The 26,872-nt window shown below is 42.8% G+C and overlaps 1 protein-coding gene across 1 annotated transcript in view; it reads left to right on the top strand.

Annotated features, from left to right (window-relative positions):
- Positions 1–26,872, top strand: part of cdk18 (cyclin dependent kinase 18) — a 63,566-nt gene that overhangs the window by 29,770 nt on the left and 6,924 nt on the right. The window contains exons 3-13 of the mRNA XM_088640349.1: positions 10,323–10,456; positions 12,505–12,630; positions 13,173–13,229; positions 15,617–15,731; positions 16,191–16,285; positions 16,925–16,987; positions 19,416–19,539; positions 19,961–20,081; positions 22,253–22,350; positions 25,836–25,941; positions 26,524–26,566. Coding sequence (XP_088496475.1) covers positions 10,323–10,456; positions 12,505–12,630; positions 13,173–13,229; positions 15,617–15,731; positions 16,191–16,285; positions 16,925–16,987; positions 19,416–19,539; positions 19,961–20,081; positions 22,253–22,350; positions 25,836–25,941; positions 26,524–26,566 — 1,082 coding nt within the window. The remainder of the gene's footprint in view (positions 1–10,322; positions 10,457–12,504; positions 12,631–13,172; positions 13,230–15,616; positions 15,732–16,190; positions 16,286–16,924; positions 16,988–19,415; positions 19,540–19,960; positions 20,082–22,252; positions 22,351–25,835; positions 25,942–26,523; positions 26,567–26,872) is intronic.

Here is a 26,872-nt window from a genome sequence, read left to right as displayed (position 1 = left end):
GGAGACATGCTTACCTTAGAGCCTTTCAACAGTGACAGAGGAGTGATTGCTCAGCATTAGGAAGCAGCAGCTGTCAGTGCACAACTTTGCTTTTTTTGCTTTTTTGCAATGCAGTATTATCCTACATCATCTTGCCTTTCTGCTTTATTAACATGACATCAGGTGTGCCAGTGCTACACTCTTCCGACTGCCAGCAAAAAAGGTTTGCAAGCAGCACATAAAAAGCAAATTGGTAGATACACCAGTTTATCCTTCTTCCACCCTGTTACAGTGATCCTAAATCCCAAACCCTAGCCTGGCAGTGCTGCAATGACAACGATGCTGCAACAGCTATTCCATCTTCTCTTTCTTCTTATCATCATCAAGATCATGATTGATTGAACTTTATCAAGCTTTTATCTCAAAGGATTTGAAAGTGCTCCACATATAGGAGGGGACCTACTCATCCACCACTTAACACACCACAGCAGCTGTACAGCCTTTTAGCCTGATCGTCTGAGCTTTCAGTAGTTACGCAAGGCTGGGACGGGAGTTCACCAGGAAAATCAAAAGGACCAGTAGGTGGTGCTCCACTCCCCCAGGCTAGAAGTTTCACACTAATGCTCTAGTATGGTGCAGGGGGACACTATGCTGTAAGGAGGTATTGTCTTAAAATGAGAAGTTAAACTAAGGTCCTGACTACTTGATGAATAAAGATCTCAATAGTAGGCATGGTTTCCCAGATATCCTGGCTTAATTCCACTCTGGACATGGGGAACTGGCCTGCCCTAAATCCCTTCCCCCCTGTCTTAATTGGTGAGGTGTACTTCAGTACAGGGGTCTGCTGCAAGACATAAAGCAGTTTAATGTGGTTATAAAAGGAATTATTAGGTGCCAGCTTCCCAGCTGCACTGCAGATCAGGAGAAGGAGTCTTCTTTACCATGTGAACCAGTTGGCATACTTTCAATAAGACCCACTTAAAACCACCCAAGTCTGGCATCAGGTGTGCATGTGAAATTTACTCACGCCCCCTTCTTAGAAATCTTGACATTACACAGTGGTATGATTGGAAGGTAAAAGAAACCGAATCTTGTCAGAATCAGTGTGAGCTGACGCAGTGCGCGACGCACAGATCTTCCCTTCTCTAACGCGAAGGTGGTTATCATGACAACACTCTCAAGAATCCCCTTACGTTGCGAAGCAATGTTGTTTTTTTCGATCGATTTGTAAAAAGGGAAAACGGAGAGGAGAGTGAAAGAGACTGGAACGAATGTAATTTTGTCTCCATTTTTTTTTACCGATTTTCCGTGCCAGCCCCCACACTGGCTTGAGATATACGAGGGTAAAGAGCGCTGGCAGAGCCGTGAAAGCCCCTGGGGCCGGCTAAAAATAGACCGGAGATGGATTTGTCCATGTGTTGTGTGCATTGGCTCTTCAACAGGATGCCCCCAGCGGGGTCGGGGAGGTGCCAAGAGGAATTAATCAAGCACGCCGCCCTGCTGAAGAACGCTTTGAGACCACCAGACAGGAACCATCGCACTGCGTGTCTCACAGGCTGGAGGGAATGTTCTGCAGAGATGCACACGCACTGCCTCCACGCCTCCTCCTTCATCTTTATGAATGAGTCCCACATTCCAGGACTACAGTCCAGAAAGAGGAGCACAGCTTAAGCATGAGCCCATTCTCCCTCTCAACCTGCCTGCAGACGTTCATACATTTCTTTCCACCTGCTTTTGAACACCAGCCTTTCCGTTTTACATGGTAGAGGTGTCTTAGTGTCATAAAACATGTCCACCTCCTTCTGGAACGATAGTAACAGCAGCACCTTTAATAAAAAGCAGGGGATCTCCTTGGTTGTCACCTGCAACCTGCTAGAGAAGTCGGTTTCTACCTCTTTAACAAAGCGACATCAGTAGTTCCATTTAATCTCATCCATTTATTGAACTCTGTCTAAAAAAAAAACAGCTGGAAGAGAATTAATCTGCTGCTGCAGCCCAGGCTTCTGTCAAACCCACTGTCTGATAAGCACAGCACAGATCCTTAAAAATTCAGCTACCCTGACCTAAGGGCAGTTGTGAGCGTGTCCAGAAAAGCAGCTTCCTCCATCCTTCACTGGGTATCTGCTGGATGACAATAATTAAGGAGAAGAAAATGGCTTGCTTGATAGGAACCCTATTACCGGCAGGAAGATCAAAGTTTCCTCTCGGTTCTGTGATGTTCAAATTACAAATCCAAAAGATTTCGGCTTCAGTAGCTACACAGCGTATGCTTCCTTTTCTCCCTTTGTATTAAATCCACTACATGAAAGAGACGTTCAGCGTTTTGCCATCTTGACAAGAAAGAACAACAGCAAAACCATCGCTGGTTTACAAGATTCTGCTTTCTGAATCATGCCTCATTTAAGCTGAAGCCACATCCAGCGTGTGTACACCATTTCTCTGATCGATTCAGTGGAAAACTGCCAATGGGTACAGTAACTGACTGTGAATGTGAGATATTACGGTCTACATCACTCCAGCAGAGCACGTCCAGGTGTCAGTTCTTCTGAACCTGAGGCTTTTGTAACAGCAACAAAGGGGGCAACCCTATCTACAATTATATTCTAAAACACAAAAATTGAAAGTTCTTGCAAATCATGATGCCTGTCTAAGGGTGTGGTAAAAGTCCAGTTAATTGTAGTAAACCACAGTGAAATCTTGGTGATAGTACGGTAAAGCACAGTGAGCTGCAAATAATGGGAAGCCACAGTAATTCAAACCAAAAAAAAGTGATATACAAATTGAAAAAGCTCTGTGACAAAAAATACTTAACACAGTTTCTGGATGTGTGAAAGCATTGTCTGACTTTGTCCATCAAGCAGACTGTAAACAAATGTTCTGTACATCATGTCAAAGAATACAGTGACCAGGTTTAACAGTGCTGCCAGAGCAGTGCCTGAGATACAAGTGAATGTCTCAAGGAACAAAGAAAACAAGAGAGATCTTCATTCTAAAAGAGGCGTCCAAGTGCCTGGACAGCACAGTGATACATCTGACTAATTATTATTAATAATTATTATTAATTAATAATAATTGCTTACACTTATATAGCGCTTTTCTGGACACTCCACTCAAAGTGCTTTACAGGTAATGGGGACTCACCTCCACCACCACCACTGTGCAGCCCCACCTGGATGATGCAACAGCAGCCATAGTGCGCCAGAACGCTCACTACACATCAGCTATCAGCGGGGAGGAGAGCAGAGTAATGTAGCCAATTCATAGATGGTGTTATATTGAGTGGGTAAAATGTGAATTTAAAGTAAGGACTATCCAAGAGAGTAATTAAGCCAATTCATAGATGAGGATTATAAGGAGGCCATGATTGGTAAAGGCCAATGGGAAATTTGGCCAGGACGCCGGGGTAACACAGAGAGTCTACACAGAGACCACAGAGAACCTCAGTTTTACGTCTCATCCAAAGGACGGTGCCTGTTTACATTATAGTGTCCCCGTCACTATACTGGGGCATTAGGACCGACATGGACCACAGAGTGAGCGCCCCCTGCTGGCCCCACTAACACCTCTTCTAGCAGCAACCTTATTTTTTCCCAGGAGGCGTCCCATTCAGGTACTGACCAGGCTCACACCTGCTGAGCCTCACTGGGCTGCCAGTTGTGAGTTGCAGAGTGATATGGCTGCTGGCTGCTGACTAACTGGGTCTGGGTCTGTTGTGCACCAGTGTGCACCATGCTGCCCCCTCCGACTGACACCACCATTCCACCTTCCTTTCTGCTTCCGGTCTGAGAGTATGCTCTGTGCGTTTTGGCAGCCAGTATATTTTGCAGTGTTTTTTAATCTTTTAACTTATTTTTTATATTTGTTTTTTTATCCTTATGTTGTTTTTATGTGAGTCCTTGGATTCTGTCAGCTGCATCTGTTGGATTCTAACTTTCTATGAGCTGCCTGTCAGGGATGTCGGAAGGGACAAACCATGGAGAGACAGGAGAGCGGAAAAAGACCCAAATTCGTAGAGGCGGAACGGGGAAAAAGCCCGGGCTCAGCAGTTCAGGAGTTGAACAGAAACCAATGCCCTCAGGCAGCAGATGTGGGGCAACCTGGATGCTAGGCGGATTTCAGGACATCTGAACATCAATGCTGAGCGAAGCAGAATAAGTGACCCGATAATATATAGCCCGAGAGAGAGAGACACCGGAAGGAGAGCAAAGCACAGGAAACTAGGGACAGGACAGAGTGGGAGCGCCCTCTGGCTGCAGAGTGCGTGACACTGCCAAAGGATTTCCTCAGGTTTGGATCCTTGGGTTTGTTTGGAAAGGCGCTTTAGAAATAAAAGCTATTCATATTTTTATTAATATAATTCCTTCTGGGGCAGCTCTGACTGGTATGGCAAAGCAGGGGCGATGTGCAGATTGACTGCAGACGGCTCACACTGAGAGAGACCGCTTTCTGTGCAGCCAAGAAGCCACAGGTGCGACCCTGTGCTTAATCAGTCATGGGCCGATAAGGCAGCTCTCCCAGCAGCAAGGGGGCAGCCATTCTTCACCCACCCCCCTGACTGCATCTTCATGAAGCTCCGGGAGGAGAGACTGTACAGTGCTCTATTGTTGCTGTTGTCCCACAGAGTCGGCGTGAGCTTCAGATGGCAAACACCGCATCAGTGTGGTAGGGGGTTCAAGAAGGCTGATGTGTTATTCGTGTTCTTTGGCTTTTCTGCTCTGCCACAGAAAAGGAGGTGAAAGCTGAAGGACTAAATTTGTACAATTTGCTATATGTCAGCTAGACCAATGCAAGACCACCCACTGCCAAGCCACGACCCAGATATTGTGGATCACTCCAGGTACCCAAAAACTGACTACCAAGGCCTAGTAACTCCTAGTGTGAAATATTTAAAAAAGAAAAGCAACACCCCCCCTTCCCTTCTGAAAGCTGTACAGTAAAATTTAGTAAAAGACAAAAGAATTGTAGGAAAAATCACATTTAAGCATACATGGTCAAGGAGGACACTGTAAGTGTGGGTTTTAATGAAATGCATAACAGTGTTTATTATGCCAGAGACAGGGCATACATTCATACAGCCTAGACACAGTGGCAAAAAAAGACTGGTAGATCTTAACCATACTGGATTCTCCTCCCAGCCTTACAGAAATAGGAAATCACAGAACAGACCCAACAATACAAGGACAGTTATTAAAGAACTTATTATAACTACCTGCTATAATACCATGAACTATGGAAATTCAACCAAGTAAGGGCATAACATGAATGAAAATGCTGTGCTGATATGCCAGGATAAACGTTCATAATGGAAAGCCATGGGAATATTGCACATTCAGAAACCCTAAGAGCGTATAAGTGCATCCTCACATCCATACTAATAATTTCTGACTTCATTTTTTCCACACCAGTGTGGGTTTTAAAACAAGTGGCATTTACAAGTTTCTTTCAACTTGGCTCTTAATGAGCTCAACCAGCTCAATTTAATTGGTCCAGTTTAACAACTTAAAGAGACCTAAAGAAAGGTTACAGAAACCCTGCAGACACATCTTCCCTCTGGGACTAGGACTGGACAAAATTCCTCTAGGAAGGGGAAATAAAAAAAAAACTATATTCAACGCTGTTCAGAAAGCTGGTGGTCTAAAAAGGTCTCATCCAGCAGCAAGGCTGAAAGTTGAAAACCAATAACTTCAGATAACAGAGCAGATAGACTTTGAATTGGAACCATGAACGCCTTCCAGACTTCAAGAATAAGAACTAACCAACTGCATGTTGGTTAATGAGGCAAGAACTTTCATTTGTGTTAAGAAGTAATAATTAAGTGGGGCCTTGAGTAACAGTCCAACAGCCCATCCTACGTTATCGACTGAGGTCCTCTGGGCAGCCAGCTTACTGGAAACTAGCTCCTCATTAAAGAGCCTGCACAAGCACACATATCTTGTTTAATGTGGGTGTTTAGTCCTCATTTCTAAATTGCGTGGTTTTGAAAGGTCTAAACATTCGTGTTGTGTAAATTATGAGACTGGAGAACTTCGCTGGCACTTCAGCACTTTTAACAAATGAACCAAGGAGGGCCAGGTGCGCGTTTAATCACAGAGCTGCATAACCTTCCGAGACCTTGTCGTGGCGTTACGGGTAGCGGTTTCAAAGCCCTCAAGGTCAATATATTTTCAATAGCAAACTACCTCCACGAAAGTCTTTATGTAGCCGTGATATCGACGGTCAGCCGCGAGAGGAGAAGGGGAAGCTGTTCTTTATTTTTTAGCTTAATGGAACCTCTCTATTAAAAATAGGATGGGGGCGGAGGGAGTGGATCGGCTTTATTAAACTCGGGGAGAGAAAAGCTTTTGATCTACTGAAAAGGCTGATTATGGAGCAGTAATTATCATAAAAGCGCATTTGAAAATCTCTCAGGTGTATGTTCCTAGTTTTAAAAAAAGTGAAGAAATATAATCAATGCCAGCAGTTTGATTTTAACAATCTTTTCTCTCGAGAGCCAGGCGCGTATTTCTTTATCATTTTACCTCTATATCGTTTTGCCACACACAAGAGAGATAAGCCTTTCAAACCCTCGCATTCTCGGGTTCTTTGCGGAGTGTCTTATCAGCTTTATTCTTTGTCTGCTCGGCTACAGTTATAAAAGGCTTCATTGTTACGTTTCCTCTCCGCTTTTCCCAAACAATTTCCAAGCAAATACTTATTTCTGTTTGATATTTGCTTTGCAAACAGTCTTTTGCTTCAAACGCGAGTTTAAGGCTGCACACAGTCTCTACCATGTGCCTACACTTAAGATCTTATTATTTTAAAGGATATTGATAAAACATCTAGACAATGAATTATAAATGCTTTCCAGCGTTATTTGTATAACAAGTTCCTGAAGTCTTCCAGTCTTAAGGAGAACTTCCTTTATTCTCCAAAGTGCTCCAACAGCTTTTTGTTCAGTAAATCATAAAAAACTCCCCTCCGACATCACAATAAAATCAAAAGCACCCTTCGCAAGCATGTTTATTACAGTATAGTATAAACTAATTAAAATAAAATCTTTACTCCCCTACTGCGAAGCAGAATAACGGACTGAGATATTTGCTTTTAAATATCTTGTTATATCTCAATATCTCTAAAACTCTTTTAAATCATCCAACAAAGCTGGTCTTCCTGCACAACGGAAAGTACAATTCTTATTTTTGAAATCTGGAATAATCGGTTGTTTTTCTCTTCACACACACACCGTCTCCAGATTATATATTCGAGGATAACGAAAACGAAGTGCTTTAGGTGAAAAAAGTTTAACGGGAGGGGCGTCGTGACAGTCACCGACACAAGAGCAAAACACACGGGCTCGGACAAACGCAGCCAGTTCCGGGCGTTCCCCTTGAAGTAAGCTAAAGACAAAGAAACTGTTACGCTCTGTTCTTTTATACGTTTTAAAAATCGCGTTCAGCTCCCAGTTACAACTGTGATCTTTACCACCTCTGTAAACCCGCCACATCCGGCAGACAAGCTCAGTCGTATTAATTATCACATTTCTTGCCTTGAATCCAGCTGCTGTTTTGATTAGCCCTTCCGGACGGGCCATTCCCGTTCATGACTGTGGCCTCCTCTGGTTTGTGACTTTTCTACTGTTTTTTAACTCCTCTCCTCTCCCTTCAGCACTGAAAAGCTGTAAAAGCTACAAAAAACCACACACTGGGTGCGAAATTCAGGTGGAACAGACTATATGAAATTTACAGATTATGCAGCTGAACTGAGAGACATGCCAAAGGTGAGACCACAAGAAGCAGAAACAGAGCCCACACAAAAAGCAGCAGCTGATGGCATGGCCTTGAATGTACCATGCAGGGCCTGATGCATACCCTCAGGCACAAGGCTTGCATGTATACTGTGGATGCAGACTTTCCACAGTTCCACGGGAAAAACATGACATTTCCACTGGATTTGTGTGGGATCCTCATTTTAATATGGCAGTACTGTGGGACATACTGGTGCCACCCTGCTTGGTTGCAGGGGTCTTGATCCTTCGTTTCTGAGGCAGCTCAACAATCTAACTTGCCCTTACAGGCTGGGTAGGCTTCGGAGCCAGACAACAGCTCCTAGAGAGGAAGGTGTGTCCCATAATTCCCTCTTCCTCCAAAGACATGATTGTAACTGAATAGGCTTGTGGGAAAACTGACCCTGCTGTGAGTGTGTGCGCTCTGTGATGGACTGGTGTCCCATCTAGAGTGTACCCTGTCTTGTGCCCATTGCTTGCCAGTGTCAAGGGAGTGCCAGGGAGCACCAGGGTCAGAAAGATCACTTGGAGGGCTCAGTCCCCTCTTCTACCTGCTGCTGCTCTGAGCCCTGAGAGAAAAACTAGAACAGCACAACTGGAAGAGACCCTAGACGAGTTTCTCAAATGGGCAGAAGATAACTTCAGCCCTGAAGACCGCAGCACTGAAAACTGAGTTTTCAGAGTTTGTACAAAAAAAAAAGAATGAAAAATGAGAGAATGGACTTGTGAAACAGTATAAAAGGGAGACTCTCTGGGTTGCTTCGGTAGTAGAATAGTCTCTTACTCATAAAGGTGGGACTTAGTTATATCAAAGGCTGGACTGGTTAGACTAGGAAAAGTATTTGGTTTTATGCTTAAAATTGCTTTTTGTTTTTCTTCATTAGAAGACTCCTGGCATCAGTAAGCTCATTGTTTAATTCCTGTTTTGTAATAGCTTAGTCCTCCTTGGTATTACCATATGAATCCTATACTGCTTTACATCTGTGATACCTATAAGGCTTCTAAATAAAATAAAAACGTTTTTTTATTACCAAAAAGCTTGCATCTCATATATGACCTGATCTGTAACCTTTAGAGTTGTCTCCAAAGGAATTAACTTTGTAGGAGCATTAGAGAGACTATACCTGCTCTGCCCAGAGATCTTTGGGTTTGTGCCTCTCAGGGGCAAGAGTCTTAGTAGTGCCAGGCACACACCCTCTCAGTGTCCTTCACAAGGTAACTCCTGTGCTTTGCAAGTTGAGCTGCAATAAAGCCTTCCCAGGATGAAGCCCCTGGTTCTGACCTTCAGGGTAGAGTGAGTCCCTGTGCCTCAGTGTAAACTCAGCCCTGACACCAGTTTAGGCTCCTGTATTCCCTGCAACTATGGATTGGATGGATGTTATAACAAATGGTGATGGGGATTCAGTGCTGCTGTCTCACAGCTCTTTTAGGTCCTGGGTTCAAACATGTGGCACCATCTGTGTGGAGTTTGTTTGTTCTCCCAGATTTCTCCAGAAGCATCCTTGCAAAGACAGCATCCCTAGGCATCTCAATGTCCCTGTGTAGTGTGCGTAGTCCTGCCTCGTGTCCTGTATTTTCAGGAGTACGTTCTGGGTGGCCACAACCCTCACCACAGATAAGCAGCTTTGGATAGAGGGATATTATAAGGATGGAAATAGTCCCAGCTTGAAATGGTGTCAGGTGTCAGGCTGTGCTAAAATATAGTTTGTCTGTACCATTGCACACAGCACACAAACATGCAGAGTATGCACTTTGCATTTCAATAACGCAGTCTTACATTAGATGCAAGGAACTAAATGGGCAATTTGATTTTAAAGTCATTTATCAAATGTAAAGTTGGATTGCATGTGAAAGGCTTTTCACTGTATGTACATCATTATAGAGGTTAAGTACTTACTGAATTGCAATGCATTTTTAGAGTCACTTGTCTGCTAAATCAGGTTTGGCAATGGTTTTATAATGACAAATAAGCTTCACATCTTATTTGTTTGATTAAATGTTCCATTAAATCTCAATAAGTCTAGACCCTAATTTAAGCAGCCTTTGTGTGATTATTTCCTATTACTCCCAGTAGCACTGGAAAAAACTAATAAAAAACCAAGGTCTACCAAGGTGACAGAAGCCAGAGTTTTCCAAAAAATGATGATCATACATGGCATGGAAGTTATCCCTGTTTTCAGCAAAGAACTGGCACGGTCTACAGATTTATGAATTTGAAGGTTAAAGAAAAAGATCAGGAAACAGCGCTAGGTAAATACTGCATATCGATGGCTGCTTTGGCGTCAAATGTCAATGTGACATTTCAGAGATCTTTCCATCCCTCCTGTTTGGGTACCGCAGGGCTCAGTATATGGACTCCAGTTGCGGTCCATCCCGGGCTGGTGTATCATTCTTACTCAAGATTCAGAATCAGAACCATTGCATCAGGGATATATCTGACACATCTGTGGCCCAGAAGATGGGAATGTTTTTATTGAGAAGCCAGTAGTATGCGGTTGCTGTAACACATTTTTCACATTCTCTCCTCTGTGTTAAGCGAGTCCTGAGAACCGCTGAATCTTTCACTTGTTCCCCTTCCCAGACCTGGTCCCGGACACTCTGAGGCTGCGTGCCCTGCACCCCGACCATAGCCCCCTGCCCTGTGAAGAGAGCACCCAGTCCCCCACACAGCTGCGGTACCACAGCCGCCACCAGCACCGCCGATTCTCCATGGAGGTAAGTTACATGGGAAGGGGGAGGGACTTGCTACGACAGCCACACTGACTCTGGCCAGGTCAGGTAACAAACCAGCCCTAGCAACAAGTCCTCTGCTGTTTAACAAGCCCTTAACTATTTAACCAGCCCTGGTAACAAGTTCTCTTCTGTTTAACAAGCTTTTACCATTTTCACAAGCCCTGGTAACAAGCTCTATGCTGTTTAACAAGCCTTTAACTATATAACCAGCACTGGTAACAAGCCCTCCTATGTTTAACCAGCCCTGGCAGGAAGTCCTTTGCTCTTTATCAAATCCTTAGCTGTTAAACAAGCCCTAAACTATTTAGCCAGCCCTTGTAACTAGTCTTCTGCTGTTTAACCAGCCTTGGTAACAAGTTCTCTGCTGTTTAAGTAAAGGCCTTGTTACCAGGAGGTTCCTAGTTCAAAACACTTCTCTGCCACTGATCGCTGTGCCAATGACTGACGTGAGTCTGAAATCCAGTTGAAAGTCATTCCACAGCAGCAGAAACGGGTAGGAACACAGTACATCTGATAGGCTCTGACATTCTCTGAAAAAAAATCTGCAGTTAAATAAACCATCACTAGTATCTCTGTTGTGGGGGACTTCATTTAAAGGAGCAAGGTTGTTGCAAATGCCGCTCAAATTACTAGGCGAAGGAGTCTGTAAAGAAAAAACCTGAATAAATAAAAAATATAACTTGCTGAGCTTTACTGGAAGAGACATTAAACATGTTTATTTCCAGAAAATAAAACCTACAGAGTACTTCCAAGTATCCAGCAGAGAAGGTTTCTTGCACATCTCTAATTTATTCAGACACAATGCTGCAAAACTAGTGAAAATGATCAGGAAACAGGAAAAAGATATTACCCCTCCTGTTGGCATCAATATAAACACACACTGTTTGAAGGTCGCGGATCAATGCAGTTCCAGATCTCACAATGTAAAAATCAAATCCCTCTCAGGGATTTTTTTTTCCATCTTTACTGTTTTGTCACCTTGACAGTGAAAAAAAAAATCTGTCATAAACCTCCAATTTAACACGCTGATGAGTGAGTTCATAGAAATACAGGCTGCTTCCATTATACTCTGCACCCTGTCTGTAACATTATTAGATGTCTTTCTGTATTCCAAAAATAAAATGAAATTGCAGCCTGGAGTTAAACGCTCGGATTTATCACAGCCTTTATGTGTAATAACAGTCTTTACACACAGACATCCAATCCAGTTTGATTGTGTGGAAGAGCTTGAATGACCAAAGAGGAGTCTTCCCTATAGGAGGAATGCGACTATTATTATTGTTGTTTTTGCAATAACTAGCATCTTCACATGGTACTATAAAAGCAACAAAAATACTTTATGCTCTTAAAAAAAGTTCACTCTTACCACATAAATGCTTCTCTTTCTAGGCTTTACTGCAGCACAGAGAAATAATCCATACCGGAAGAACGTTATTGGGTTACCTTGCCACTCCAATTCAATTTTTTATTTACCAGCTCAGGAATTTAATTTGCGGCTATTATTATACTTCCTAAGGGAATCTTTCCATGCCCTGAAACTACCAATCTCTGTAACCACGGCACAGTTCTGACACACACCTGGGACCTTGAATTGAAGGGATGGGAGTCTACACTAGTTTAAAACACAGCATGCCTCCAGTTCCCTGTGCATGCAGACAGGATTGAATAAGACGTATTTATCATTTCCACTGAAGCCAGACAGCCACTTCAGTGCAGAACAGCTAGCATTTCTCATGTGATTGTGGGTTTTCACTTTGACTTTATACCATTACCATGTGTCTGTCTGACCAGCAGGGGTCACTTACAGCAACAGAAGTACTCATCTGCAGTCCTTAAGACCTATAGTTTAGGACGATTTGGAGACCATCATAAAATCACAACACTTTGAGGCCCAATTTTCTCAATCCTCTTCTTGCCTTGAAGGACGAGCCCTTGAATGATAGTTTTCCATTGATTAACCTAGTTAAAATAACACAAGCAGGAGGAGGACCTCCTCTTCACCTTGTCCATGTGATGTCTCCCCTGGACAGGATGTCAGCAAGAGGATGTCCCTGCCGGTGGACATCCGTCTCCCACAGGACTTCCTGCAGAAGCTCCAGCTGGAAAGTCCTCCAGCTTCCAAGCCCCTGAGCCGAATGTCACGACGAGCCTCATTGGTCAGTGCCACAGCCAACCCCACCCCCCACCCCAGGACACACCCCCACACTCACACCCCTGTGCTATTGCATAGCGGGCTGATCCCTACAGGTTTCAGAAGTTTTAGGCTTTTATACAAATTGGGCAGTGGAGGTACAGATGTGATATATATATATATTAATAATACTTCTGCTTCAGTCATTTATAGCTGTACAACCATAAAAATATATTGCTTCACAACACAGATAAGTAAAGGAGAGTATAGTGTTATCTAAACAAACAAGAAAACTAGATCCAAGTACTGTAATTACTTTTATTATTTATGCATGCTAGGTATGAATAATCAATGATGCCTGAATGTGTCTGCCTGAGCTTCCTTGTACCTTTCAAATTATCTGTTGCAAGACAAGTAACCCACCACCATAGCCGAAATATTAGACCTGTTGTTAAACCATTAGAATTAACACATGTCCTGCTATTACACAGCTAGAACTAACACCTGTCTGTTCTTGCTCACTGCCCACCTCTGGGATGGATGCACATGGATATTTGATTTCTTCAGTCTGACATTGGCTTTGGGAAACTGGAGACCTATGTGAAACTGGACAAGCTCGGGGAGGTAAGTCTTGCCCATTCTAAGAAAGTGTGGTGTTCTTCTCTAATCTATTTTCAAAAGCTTATCACATGCTCTTCGTCATTTGCAATACCCAATCTCCATCAATCCCAAAAACCTTATTCCGCAGGGCAGCTTTCCATAAAGAATTACATAAATGAGGAGACAGTACTTCATGATTATCAGAGCACCTTTTTTCCCAAACCTGCTTTTCTGGCCTGTCTGAGATGTGCCGCAAACACAAATTCTTAAAAAGCCCAAAATATATTCTGACACATGAATGATTCTAAGAGTGTGCAGCAAAGACAATATGTCTCAGAGTGTCTGGTGGAAGACTGTCAGTTACTATAATGAGTAAGCGTTTGTTACTGGATGAACCATTCAGGGAAAACTGCTCCAGGGTTTACAATTATAAATAAATCACACAGCTGCAGTGTAAACTGTAACCCTGTATTCAAAAGCAGATTATTCACTCATTCATCTTGTCTAATCAGCATTGTTATTTTTTTACATATTGACATCCTGTATACACAGTGAGTCACAGAAAGTGTGTCCTAATGAATTAATTAAACATACAAGCTCATAACTGCGGTTCTATAGACATAAGTGAGCACAAATGCAAAATATATACTAGAGGTCAAAATTTGGGCAAGAGGAAAAGAATCATTATAGACTACATTTTTGCAGTTCATGAAAATCTACAAATATCTGCATAGCACAAAACAAGACATTCTGCCAGCAATTACTCACAAACTCCTGTCATCCCATTATTATTATTAGTAGTAGTCGTAGTACTTGTAGTAGTACTTAATTCCTTACACTTATATAGCTCTTTTCTGGACACTCCACTCAAAGCGCTTTACCGGTAATGGGGACTCCCCTCCACCACCACCACCAATGTGCAGCCCCACCTGGATGATGCGATGGCAGCCATATTACGCCAATACGCTCACCACACACCAGCTATTAGTGGGGAGGAGAACCGACTGATGGAGCCAATTTATAGATGAGGATTATTAGGAGGCCATGACTGGTACAGGCCAGAGGGGAATTTAACCAGGAAACCAGGGTTAACACCATTACTCTTTTCGAGAAACACTTTGGGATTTTTAATGACCATGGAGAGTCAGGACCTGACACTCATCTGAAGGATGGCACCTTTTTTTCCCCATCATCATTATTCTGGGGCATTAGGACTCACACAGACTCCCAGGGTGAGCGCTCCCTACTGGTCCCACTAAAACCCGCTCAGCTCTTCCAGCTGTTTGCTAGTCATCTTGCAGGTTCCAGGTTAGCAGAACTGGGTTAAGGAATGAAAGCCTTTGTGGAAATTCAGACTCATTCACCACTGAGCTAGGTGTGGGACAGTAGATGAGAAAAGATGGACATGCTATAGGAGCTCTGACTTGGTCAACCCTCATTCAGGCTGTCCTGTGTCTTTAAGTTACAATTGTAGCACAGGGTCCTGTCATACAAAATTACACTGCGATACACAAGTGTAGACATGATGAGATCTGAGCAGTTGTGACGACTTAATCGGACAGCTGTACTGAAGATCCGCTCAAGTAAGGATCTTTCTAGAAGTTTAATCTATCTGTGTCCACGCAAGAGCGCGCTTCCTAACTGTCTGCAAGACAGATGGAGGGAGCAGTGGTGAAAACTAGACACAAGCCTGCTCAGGCAACATGCTAACAGTCTGGGGAGAGGAGACACCTGAGTGATGATCCCCATTAACCTCCCTCACTCATTTGCCTCTGTTAATGTCCCATTTTCACTCTCTTTCAATAATTAATCTGTGTTGTTTCTATAATTAAGGCTATGAGCTATTATAATACTGCATTTGTAAATACATGTGAAACCATTGACAAGCCTGTGGTACATATCACATATCCACATAGTTTCTACACCTGTATGGACTCATGTCCCACCATTATAACAACACACTGCTGAAGGGCAATGGTGCCAAGACTTGAGTGAATGCTGCATTGCACTGCCCTCTGCTGGACAAAGCACTGCATTAAAGGATCAAGAGAGAAATCACTGGGTGCTGCCAGGTCAGGGCAGTGAGGCAGGTGGTGTATAGCATTACAGGTCTAAGTCATATGAAGTTCTGATCCAGCTACCCACAGCAGGTGGTTCAGAGTTTGATCATCTTTGAAGAGGCACTTAACATTTCCACAGACAGGGGTCTGAGGAAGTGGGTTTATGACAAAGGAGGGCGACAGTTCTTTGGGTTTCTTCACATGGGTAACCTGCTTTTGATGGTGAGAAGCCTCACTAACATATTTATAGAAATGTCTTTGTATTCTTCTTTTGCTGCTACACTATGCCTCCCTCACTCTTTCTGCTTGTATCTCCCAATGATAAACTGCATCTCCACTTCCACCCATCAGGGGACCTATGCCACAGTCTTCAAAGGGCGAAGCAAACTGACAGAGAACCTGGTGGCTCTGAAAGAGATAAGACTAGAGCACGAGGAAGGCGCCCCTTGTACTGCTATTCGTGAAGGTACTGTACTGAGAAACCAGCTGGTTAGGGTTATCGGTGCTTGAACTGTCTCAGTGTTGCGGTGTTGATGGTGATGCAACTTTGCTGTCACCTGCTGGACAAAGGGAGAACTGCAATACATCGGATTAATTCAAGAAACAGCAAGGACTGGGGATAAAGCAAAGGTTAAATACAGTACATTTTCAACTGTTTGCTCTTTCTTGTATTTTTACTGCATGGATAATATTTTTTTTCTTTTTTCATGAGACTATAACAGGGGAAGTGTGCTGGCAATAACACTTGAGATCAGCTACCAGCAAATTTATAAATGAGTTAGTGAGAGTGCAGTGTCCGAAATCTGACTTGTGGCCAAAGAGAAGCTGTGTAGGAGGGTTTTTATGTTGGTGCACTGCTTCAATCTGGCTCGAGGATTAGTAATGGACACTCATGCTCCCTACCTGTAATATCCTGTTGTTGCAGTGTCGCTGCTAAAGAACCTCAAACACGCCAACATTGTGACTCTGCATGACATCATTCACACTGATCGCTCTCTCACCCTCGTTTTTGAGTATCTGGTAAGGACATTACAGCTGCTTCTTTCCCGTAAACAATTCATAAACAAGTTAAAGCTTTGAGTCTCGTAGGAAAATTAGCCTCTAATTTTCTAACAGCAATTTAAATCTAGGGAGGGATGGGACAGTAGGTATCAAAATGTTGTAATGTAGTTTACATAAATATTTGGTTTTAGCTGAAGACAGAAAAGAAAGGTGGAAGCTCTATTCCGAAGTAAAACTTATTGTAAGCAATTGTTATGTTTAAGCATAAAAAAGAACACAATGTAACACAATAGGCAAAAAAAAATGAAATAGCTTGATCGTTTCCAGGACAGAGTGTTTCTTCTTACATATTTCCCTGTTCCTTTAAACAACCAGACCAGAACTGTGATGCTGTTAAGTGCTATGGATTGTCAGCCTGGCCTCAATGTGCACTGTATAGGGCTTTAAAGAGCACAGAACTGGCTTAACAGACGTTCTGTAGTCACGCTGTGCGCAGCCTGCAGTTAAAGGGATTAGATTTCTGGTAACAAGCATGGAAGGCTTTTAAGTGATTTAAAGATGCATTCCGGTGGATGAATAGAATGTTTTTTGATGTTGAATAGTTGCCTTTCCCTTGTGGGTTATATCAGTCTTGAATTCTCTTCCTCATCTTCTCAGGACAGTGACCTGAAGCAGTACCTGGACAACTGTGGGAACATCATGAGCATTTACAATGTGAAAGTAAGTCTTCCCTAAAACGTTGTAATAAGAACGATATTCTTTATTGTATATACAGCATTTGTGTAAGCATGTAAAGCTTTGTAAAGTGCTTATACATTCGAAAGAATTACATAAATAAAAGCAATACACAGGAAAAAAATAAACACAATACAAAACTAATAGCCATAACAACCTATGGAAGCATAGGGACGTCTGTCCATTGCAGAGCACACACATACTCATGCACAGCGGCAATTCAAAAACCCTTGAAATGGGCCAGTGTGTCTGTGAAAGGCAGGAGGAAAACGCAGAAAACCCATGGAGATATATGGAGATCATGGCACTCCAAGCAGAAACAGAACCCAGGGCCCGCACCAGTGAGGGAAGCATTTTTTAAAAGAGATTCCTGACATGTGTCCCTTAAACAAGGTTTAGATGGTCAAGGGTTAATCAAAATAGTGAACGGCTTCATAAAGACACTGAAAGATCAGATAGTCAGGCTCCATCTGCATTTCCAAACTATGTGTTGTTCCATGTTAGCTACAAATATATCTTTATGCAGAGATGTGCCAGTGCTTTTACAGCAGTAGAGGTCTCTGTGATCCCTTTACAATAGGTGGTTTATTGAAAGCATGTAAAGAAGTGAAAATTAGGTATTCCTTTCAAAGCAGATGGTCCCACCAGGAACTGCTACTGGCTAAGACACTGGACCTGTGACACAGTAGGGGCTAAGCACAACAGTTCTGCACTGTCCAAAATACGATCCAAACAAAATGGAACAGTAAGGCCAGCGGATAAAAAGCAGGAATACTGGGAAAACCTTCTTCTACAGACCTGGAGCATGACAACAGGAGGCCAGCCAACAGAGGCTCCATGTTTTGTGTTGGAAACCAATAGCAAAGTGGAGTCTGGGGATTGAAGGCTGCAAGAAGGACTGTGGACATGTAAGCTGGAGTTAAACCACTCAGGAATTTCAAAGTGAACAGAAGAATTTCTAAAGGGTGGAGACATGGGACATTTATAAATCCTGTTTTCCAAGTGTTTCACTCCAGTCTAGCAGTGAGGAAGTACCAACACCAGCTAACATCCTTCACACTGTACTCAGACCTGGGGCAGCCTTACATTAAAAAGCCACATACTGGCACAGCTGTTCCATTGGCCAAATCCAATGTAAACAGTTAATTTTAAGAAGTGTTATTGAAAAGATCTGACATACAACTGCTGTTTTAGAGACTGTCATGTTTGCTGATAGAAGATGATTTCTTTACACATACTAATGAACAGCAGCCTATTAAGAGAGACCAAGTGGCCTACTGTATATAGACAGTCTCATTTGTCACCGATTGCTTTTCTTGGAAGTGATTAAGGCAACGGTTTCTAAGGTTACCGAGAGTTTTTTCCTCCGAGCAAACTGTAGGAATGCCACACGGCAGCACAATCCCAGCTTCGCAAGCGCCGGTAATTGGGAGAGCTCTGAAAATCAAAGTTATTGCAAAGTCCTTGTCATCTGCAGCTGCTGTGCTTGAATGCGCAGCTTTGTCTAAGGAATCAAAAAAAAAAAAAGCTTTTCGGTCTACGAAAATGCAGATACTGGCACAAAGATTAACACAGGCACCACTCGTTAGCACAACATACATGGCAGGCAACCATGCATGCTGAGAGCACAACACAGAGAGGCACCAGAGAAATCTAGAGGAATTCTACTTCCTGTTGCTAATTCAATTCCAGCCTTACATTCTACAAGACAGAATGCCACTTCAGGAGCTTGATAAAATGAGTTCAATCTGACCGTATGAGGCAACAGGGAGTATTCCATGAGGACTGAGCCTACTATAATCCCATTACAGCAGCTCCCATTCCTTGTTCTCCACGTCAACCTTTCTATGGCATTTAATGGATGGACCCAGCAGGGGAAGGCTTGAAACTGCCATTGGAGACAGCTCAGGAAGTTAGCAAGAGAACTGCAAGGCTCCAGTGACCCTGTGGTCAGGGTCTGTTATCAGGTTCCCAAAGAGGACAGGGATAACTGCAGCTCAAGGCTGGTCTTGACCCAGATGGTTTTGGTCAGCCATGTTAGGACGTAACCCTGGCTGTATTCTCTGTCCGCTAGAGCCGACAGAAAGCTCAGGGAGTTCTGGCTCCATGACCCACTGGAAAGAATTGTGGAAGGAATATCAATCATGGTTCCCAGTGCTAGCTCTCAGGGTCTGGACTTCAACAGGTGGCTTTTTTTTACACTTCTTTAAGTAACACGCAGCTTGTCACCTGGGAGATGTTTTCACTTAATCCAGTTTGGGTGTAAAGGAACCAGAGGATCCCTTTTTCTACAGACTAAGAGTGTTGACCAATTTAAGGTGGCACAGGAAACCTGCTGGATTCCAGGTCCCGCGGACCGGAGTTGGGAACCCTTGAACTAATCTGTGTGTGACCCCCTTCCCCTGTCCCACAGATCTTCATGTTCCAGCTCCTGCGAGGCCTGTCCTACTGCCACAAGAGGAAGATCCTGCACCGGGACCTCAAACCCCAGAACCTGCTCATTAACGACAAGGGCGAGCTCAAACTGGCCGACTTTGGTAAGACTGCGGTGTGAGGGGTACAGGCCTTTCCCCGAGACCAGTAGAGAGTCGTTTCCCTTGCTATGGTTCTCATTTAGGCAGGGGGCAGGGGGTGGTTAATGTCCTAAACCTTAAATCAGGGGATCCTGTCCTTGGGGGAGCTGGTGTACCAGCAGGTTTTCCAGGTCTCTATAAAGCACCTGAAGAGGTGGGACGACCAGGGAACCTGGAGCAGTTGTTTTAGTTTCTCTACCATCTGTCTCTACAAAATCTGGACACAGAGCATTGCTTCATTTACCATACTTCACTGCAAAAGTCACAATTGTTATACAGTATGTAAGCTGCATCTGTTAAGTATAACAAGAAGAATATTTGCTAAGTAGCCGTTCAACCAGAACTAACATCTAGAAAACATCTGATGCCATGCTCCCTGCTCTAGGCCTGGCCCGTGCCAAGTCGGTGCCCACGAAGACCTACTCCAACGAGGTGGTGACGCTGTGGTACCGGCCCCCAGACGTGCTGCTGGGCTCCACAGAGTACTCCACGCAGATCGACATGTGGTGAGTGTGACAGGCAGCAGCCGGGCCAAAGGGGGGAGTGTGCTGTTCCATCACACTGCAGTAGGTTCACCCATCCACCTTCTCACTGCTTTATCCAGTACAGGGTCACAGGGGAGCCGGAGCCTATCCCAGCAAGCAGCGGGCGCAAGCCAGGGCACAGACAGACACAGACACACACACTCACACCAGCAAGGAAACCCACGCAAACAAGGGCATACAAACTCCACAAACACAGCTCCCCAGGGGCTGAACCCATTACGGCTGTAATACTTACTACTGTCCTGCAGCAGTAGGTTTATGGTAGATCCCTAAAATAAATTTAAGCCCAATCCTAACCAATGTGATTTTCCTTACAAATCCTATATTTTTCCTTAATTCTATCCTTAAACTAACCCACACCCAAGCCTTATCCAAGACTTACATTAAATGAATTCTAATCCTCACATCTGCCCAAACCTTGCACAAACCTAAACTCTTAACTCTCGTCTCACCTACACATACTCTCAATAAACTACACAAATTTCTGTCTTAAAAACATTAAGTAAGTGCAGCAGACATTAAAATACAGAAAACTGTTTCTAGAATGTTGCTTAAAGCTTCAGTAAGTGTTTAAGAATAATTCATTATAGGTCAGTATGTGTATTTATAATAATTAATTTCATTGATATAGTGCTTTTCATCTCAAAAAGAGCTTTACAAATAGGAGAGGAATAACTTTATGGGCTGCCCCCTCTTGGGTGACTCACAATAGCCACTCAGTGCAAACTGGGAAATCGTTTCTCCACTTGAATTGATGGGGAAAAGTTAGGACATCAAGGATAACAACAACCCTACTCTTTCAAATATTTCTAAACATTGTAGATTTTAGGAGTCAGATTAATGACCTACTGTTGTTATTTGGGTTATTGGAAAACTGCACTCTTTGGATTGAATGATAATTTATTGGAACACGAATGTTCTTAACATTGAGGTCTTCTGTGTGACACTTGAAAAATCCTATGTCAACTACAGTATGTCAAACAAAACTTTCTTCTCCATGTGTGGACGTTTCAAACCTATCTCTGTTAATACAACCAGAGGTCAGGGGTGACAGAGTACAGACAGTTCCATCAATATTTGACTGGCAAGGTATTTGTTTTATCTCGATGCACCTTCATAAAAAAGCCTCATCTCAGTCATTTTAGTTTTCTTCGAAGGCAGGGCCATTTCCTTCCGGACATATTAAAAAGCCCTTTTTTAGTCAAACGTTGACAGACAAACCGGATGTGTTCTGTATTACATTTGGTTACATATTACAGAACACTGTTTGCAGACAAACGGTGCCTTAACCATCACATCTGGGAGAAAGCTCATTTGAGAGTTTGGGTTAATTTTGTAGTAGACTTGTCGTCTTAAAACAGTGAGCATAATTAAAACAATCTTTTGCCAGCATTCTTTCTTACGTTTTTCACGCCTGACCTTTCCAATCAGCTGGTCTCAAGACATTTCAGAAATCAGTTTCTAAAAACAGCCACAATTTGTTTCCAAAGGGAATCTCTGACATCAAAACGCAATATGTATTTCACTGCCACTAAACTGATCTGATTAGAGGCCTTCAGAGAAAGCTTGGCTCCAGTGCAGCAGTGAGTTTTGTGAGAGTTCTCTTAAAATCAACTAAGGAAGGAAGTGTCTTAGATTAATCAATACAGATTTGAGGACAGCGGGGATAAAAAAAAAACACAAGAGGAAATGAGCCAAGAACTGGGTTGATCAATTCTTTGGAAATGCAAACAATATGAGTTTAGTAGCAGGGTGGTCAATTTTTGTAACAAATGAATTCATACAATAAAGATATGTAGAGTCTTGCTAATTTAAAAAACAGCAACCACAAAGAGCAAATAAAGCACCAAGCACAAAAGGGATCTGACACTATTGGGGATTTGTTCCCCAGTAGGAGCCCGAAACAGACTTTCATAGTGCAAAAGCAAATGTTGTGTGGGAGACTGGTCAAGCCAGGGGTGGGGGGAGGGTATTTTATTGTAGCATAGCTCTGCATGACACGTGAAGAAGGCTCCACAGCCGAAACTTTGTGTTTTCTTTCTTCTCTTTTCAGCCTGGAATAAACCTATTCCTTGTTAAAATGCTCAGTTATGTTTTGTAAGGTTTGATTGTTCTTGTGGTGCTTCCTGCAGGGGCGTGGGCTGTATTCTGTACGAAATGGTGACGGGAAGGCCCATGTTTCCTGGATCCACCGTCAAAGAGGAGCTTCACTTGATCTTTCGGCTGTTAGGTGAGAGCTGCGGCTGTTGTAGACAAAACGAACACTAGGAGGCAATGCAGAAAGAACGTAGCTGTTACAGAATGGGTACCGAAAACAAGAAAGGCAGCGGTAGGCGTAATTACAGAGAACACAGCCCCAGTTTATGGAGCCATGTAATCTCTTATTAGTTTCAGATCAGTATTTTATTCTTGGAAATGTGTCATCTAAAATAATATAGTGCCTCTACACATACTGCACAAACAGAATCTCTCAGTTAATTCCTTACAAAAACATCCTTATTAAGCTATTTTGCAAGCACCAAGATAACGTTACTCATTTAAAAACATATCAAGATTTGTGGTTTCTCCTCTAAAACTTTGGTTACCTTTATATAAAAAGCAAAACGTCCCTCCCAAAATGTTCTATTTTACAGAATTTTCTATTCACAACCCTGCTCCTGAAGGACTCCAGTGTCTGCTTGGTTGCGTTACAACAAGACACTTGAACCACCAGTTTTAACTAGTACCTCATTTGCTTCCTTGTTTAGATGTTTTACACTTTTCTACACTCAGACTTCAGTTTCAAAATTACTCCAGCCAAAGCACAATATTTCCAGCACTCAGAACCTTCCGCAGTCCGTCCTCAATCTGTTAATTAACAATTTGTTCTTGTCTTACTGTATGTCACACTAAAAAACTTTTCTTGGGTGACCGACTCATGGTGAACAGACACAGGTGAGAATCACACAGTATCAGACAGCTCCCACGATAAATCAGTGTTCATTCCTTCTACTTAAGTCCAACTGTTTCCATTTCAGCTGATATACCTAAATGAGGGTGGTTCTGAATCTCACTAATTAGTATAAGCTTGAAACCAGTTTCAGTTCCATTCAACTTGTTAAGAGCTGAAAGAAAAGGTAAAAAACAGGCCTTACAGTAGACAGAAAATTGAAATCAATTAGCCCTTCATTAAGAACACAGCTGGAACAAATACCAGATGACTCAGGAGTCACATGGGACGACCTGTTTCATAAATTTCAAAACGCCCTTCTCTAACTTAGATAAAAGAGACTTAGCACCTAAAACCCACTGATTCTGTACCAAGAGCCCCCATCAAGAGTTCTAGAAAAAGGAATTTAGATATTAAAAAGATGGATGTGTTTGTAATGTATCACTTTATTTTATGAACAAGCCAGGATTTTGTATCTTTTCTCTTCTCTTCTTGAATGGTTTTAATTTGTTGGTGGGAAGAAATTTGGCTGAGCTTTTATACATTGTGGAACAGTATGGGCCAAAGTCTGAACTGAGACTTCAATATGGAGAAAAATGCAACAACCCAAAACGGGCTTCCGGAATCTTACAGAGGGTACAGAGAGCAAATCGTGATCCAGCTGTACCACCAATCCTGGCAGAAAAGTTCAATCATGCCAGAGAGAGAAAGCATGTTGGAAGAAAGCCTTTACCACTCCTGTAATCCAGTTAACACCAAAAATCATCACTATTCTCCCCCTTTATTTTATGTACTGTATACAAACTCTCATATGGGGTTGTATAGTTCTAAACTGTTGCATCCTATTTGATGTGATGTTTTCCTGTGCTCTTTTACTATTTATCATTATCAGTGCTCTTCTAAACATAGTATAAACAATTGATGAGAAACATGTATACTGTACCTCACATGCCATTATATGTTATTGAAGCAAAAAACTATATACCTATACCTTTAGAAGCTGGCTTTTTATATACCTGTATCTTGGACTAGGGTTGGCTTAGAAATCGTATTCTTTATGAGCCAGTGAATTCTGTGTACTTTGGCCTTATGTAAAGAATCAGTCATCTTATTTCATTGAACTTCTTACTTGGTTTGGTATTAGGTCACAAGGTACGCAAAAAGTAATTGTATTAGTTGCATGAGCACATACGCAGGGCCAAAATGTTGCAGACAGAATCCACACAGTGGAAAAATACATGAGACAATTCTCAGAAAGAAAATTGATTCAGTTTTCTTTTAACGAGTCTGAGTAACTTTTCAGCAGCTGAAAAACCCAGTGGACAATTACCCAGCAATAAGTCATCTGGCTCAGTTAGTACAGTTCCTACCCACTCATGAACAGGAAATGAAAGGGAGCTATCTACGTTAATCAATATCTTTAGTGTCTCATTTTCTGTGTTTGTTTTTATGTCACGCGACATCCCTTTGAATGTACTTTGGGCCATTTCTGTTTTCTAGTTAAAAATGTTTAAACTTTGCTAATTGTGCAACAAGATGAACGGCTTTTCATGCTGGACTCTTATCCCATTGTCCGTTTCAATCACAATTCAGTCCCGCAGTGATACAAGTGTTAGAATTTTTGTGCCTTTATTTTTGCCAGTTGCTGAACAAGACATCCTGACAATATTCAACACACTGGCAACATACAGTGTATTGTTTACAAAAACCACAACTGAAATATTGAATACATTCATTCTTAATGATAAAAGCAGACAGCCATTACACTTTGTTAAATTTGGATCTTCCATTTAAAGGGAGCTTTGTTTCTAAATGTCTGTTTTCATGAAGAATATGTGCTAGATTTTTCAGCAACAGTATGTGGCCCTGGCTGTCCTCTCATTACCCAGATTAGACTTCCTGCTCATTAGACAGACTGTCCCTGTCTTATTGATCCTTACTCATCCCAAGCCCTTACCAATCCTTGCAGGAACACCATGCCTAGTTTGGGCTGTCATGTTCTCCCATATAAACAGATGGCTCGGGAGTTTCACTGCACTGCTCTCTTCATGCCTCAGCCTTGCTCTGCTCTTCCTCTGAAGGCCTGAACCGCATATGGATTCAGCACAATGCAAGATAGTGAAAATTAAGGGGATGACACTGTGATTCTCACAGGAATGTAACGTGGCCCCTCTGACCCCCATTGCTCAGGAAGAACACAATATCCAACAAAGCAGCACACTTCTGGGATCAGCAGGCCCCCCAGACCTCAGGTGATTTTGTTTCTCCCTACATAACCATTGTGGTGCTCGCAGCATGCCAGCTGTCCTGCTGAGACCATTCCAGATCTAAACAGCCATATGAAAAATCATTCACCTCTTGAACAATTCCAGTCAAACCAAAAAACCTGGATTGTAGCGACATAGCTCCAAGGTAGAACTTGCTTTCAGAGTTGGGGAGAATTCAACAGGCACTGTGTACCACTTAACTGCAAAATTGGGATGCTCATAGGAATAACATCCAATTAACAAAATGCAGCCCTCAGGTAATAACTTCTGCGGATTCTTTCAACTCAGCATATCTGCAAGGCTAAATTTGCACTTCTACCATCTGTTTCCAAGGCTTTTAATTATAGCACAATCATAGTTTTTCATATCAGTTTTATCCCACTTATCTGCGCTTCTCTGTGCACCGATGGGGTTTCCGCCTGCTGCTGCTGAGCCCTGTTTCCAGACACTCCTGCCCTGGGACTGCGCACCTTTACTGGTGACCTACTGGGCCAGTGACCACACTGCCTTGTCTTCCAGGGACCCCTACAGAGGAGACCTGGCCCGGCATCACTGCCAACGCAGAATTCAAGTCCTACCACTTCCCCCATTACAGGCCACAGCCCCTCATCAACCACGTGCCAAGGTAAGGCGGACATTAGGGAGGACTGGCCAATGGGCCCCATCCAAACTGGCCATTGACACAAAGCGATTCTGCTTAAAGCTCAGCTGCTAATGACTGGAAAGATCCAGCTGCACCGGTTTGGTGATTTAATCCGTGTTATAACAGCTCTCCATGCCAGAAAAAGTGTTTCCAAAACCCACAGAAGAACTGTTTAGACAGGCCCATAACAGACAAGTGGAAAGAGGGCCAGGCAGAACGACTGGTGAGAAAAAAGCACCGCAAAGAAAAGACAAAATTAGAAGGACAGATGGATATGAGGAGAGCAAAAGAGGACTGGGTGTTTAGAAAGGCTGATTCTCGCCTTCTGTATTAGTGGGATTACAGGAAAGCATTGTATGCCTGCCAGCATTGTCTGCTCAGCACACGCCATCTAGAGGCTGAATGGTTCTTTGCTTGTTCTTTTCAAAGGACCAGGAAATTAGAAGATTGCAAAAGTGTGTAGGCAACTACTTTTAAAACAATCCATTCCTGCACTGTACATTTTGTTCCACTTGGTCTGCCATCTGCCGAATGTCACAATTTATTTTGTACGTTTAATTGCAGGTTAGACACAGAGGGAATTGACTTCCTTGGAAGCCTTCTACTGGTAAGAGCCCTGCTTTCTGTTCCTTTTATCTTGGTCATGTAATTGTAAACACCAGATTGTCTCGCACCACCTGGGAACAATTTTAATACAGTCCTTACAATTTTAATAAAGTTTTTTTAATAGAAAAAAAAACAAATAAGAACATAACAACGGTTAGAAACGAGAGGAGCCTTTTGTCTCATTTTGTAGCCAGATCTCATCCAGCTGTTTCTCGAAAGAACAAAAATCAAAAATTCATTTCCACGTCGTTTGCACTTGTGACCTCTGGTGCACGTTGCACTGTTGGTAAAGACGTTCAATGTGATC

Source organism: Lepisosteus platostomus, chromosome 7 (assembly GCF_059453375.1).
Source record: "Lepisosteus platostomus isolate fLepPlt1 chromosome 7, fLepPlt1.hap1, whole genome shotgun sequence".
NCBI lineage: Eukaryota > Metazoa > Chordata > Actinopteri > Semionotiformes > Lepisosteidae > Lepisosteus > Lepisosteus platostomus.
Note: the sequence above shows the minus strand (reverse complement) of the source record. Positions and strands in the feature narration are given on the sequence as shown.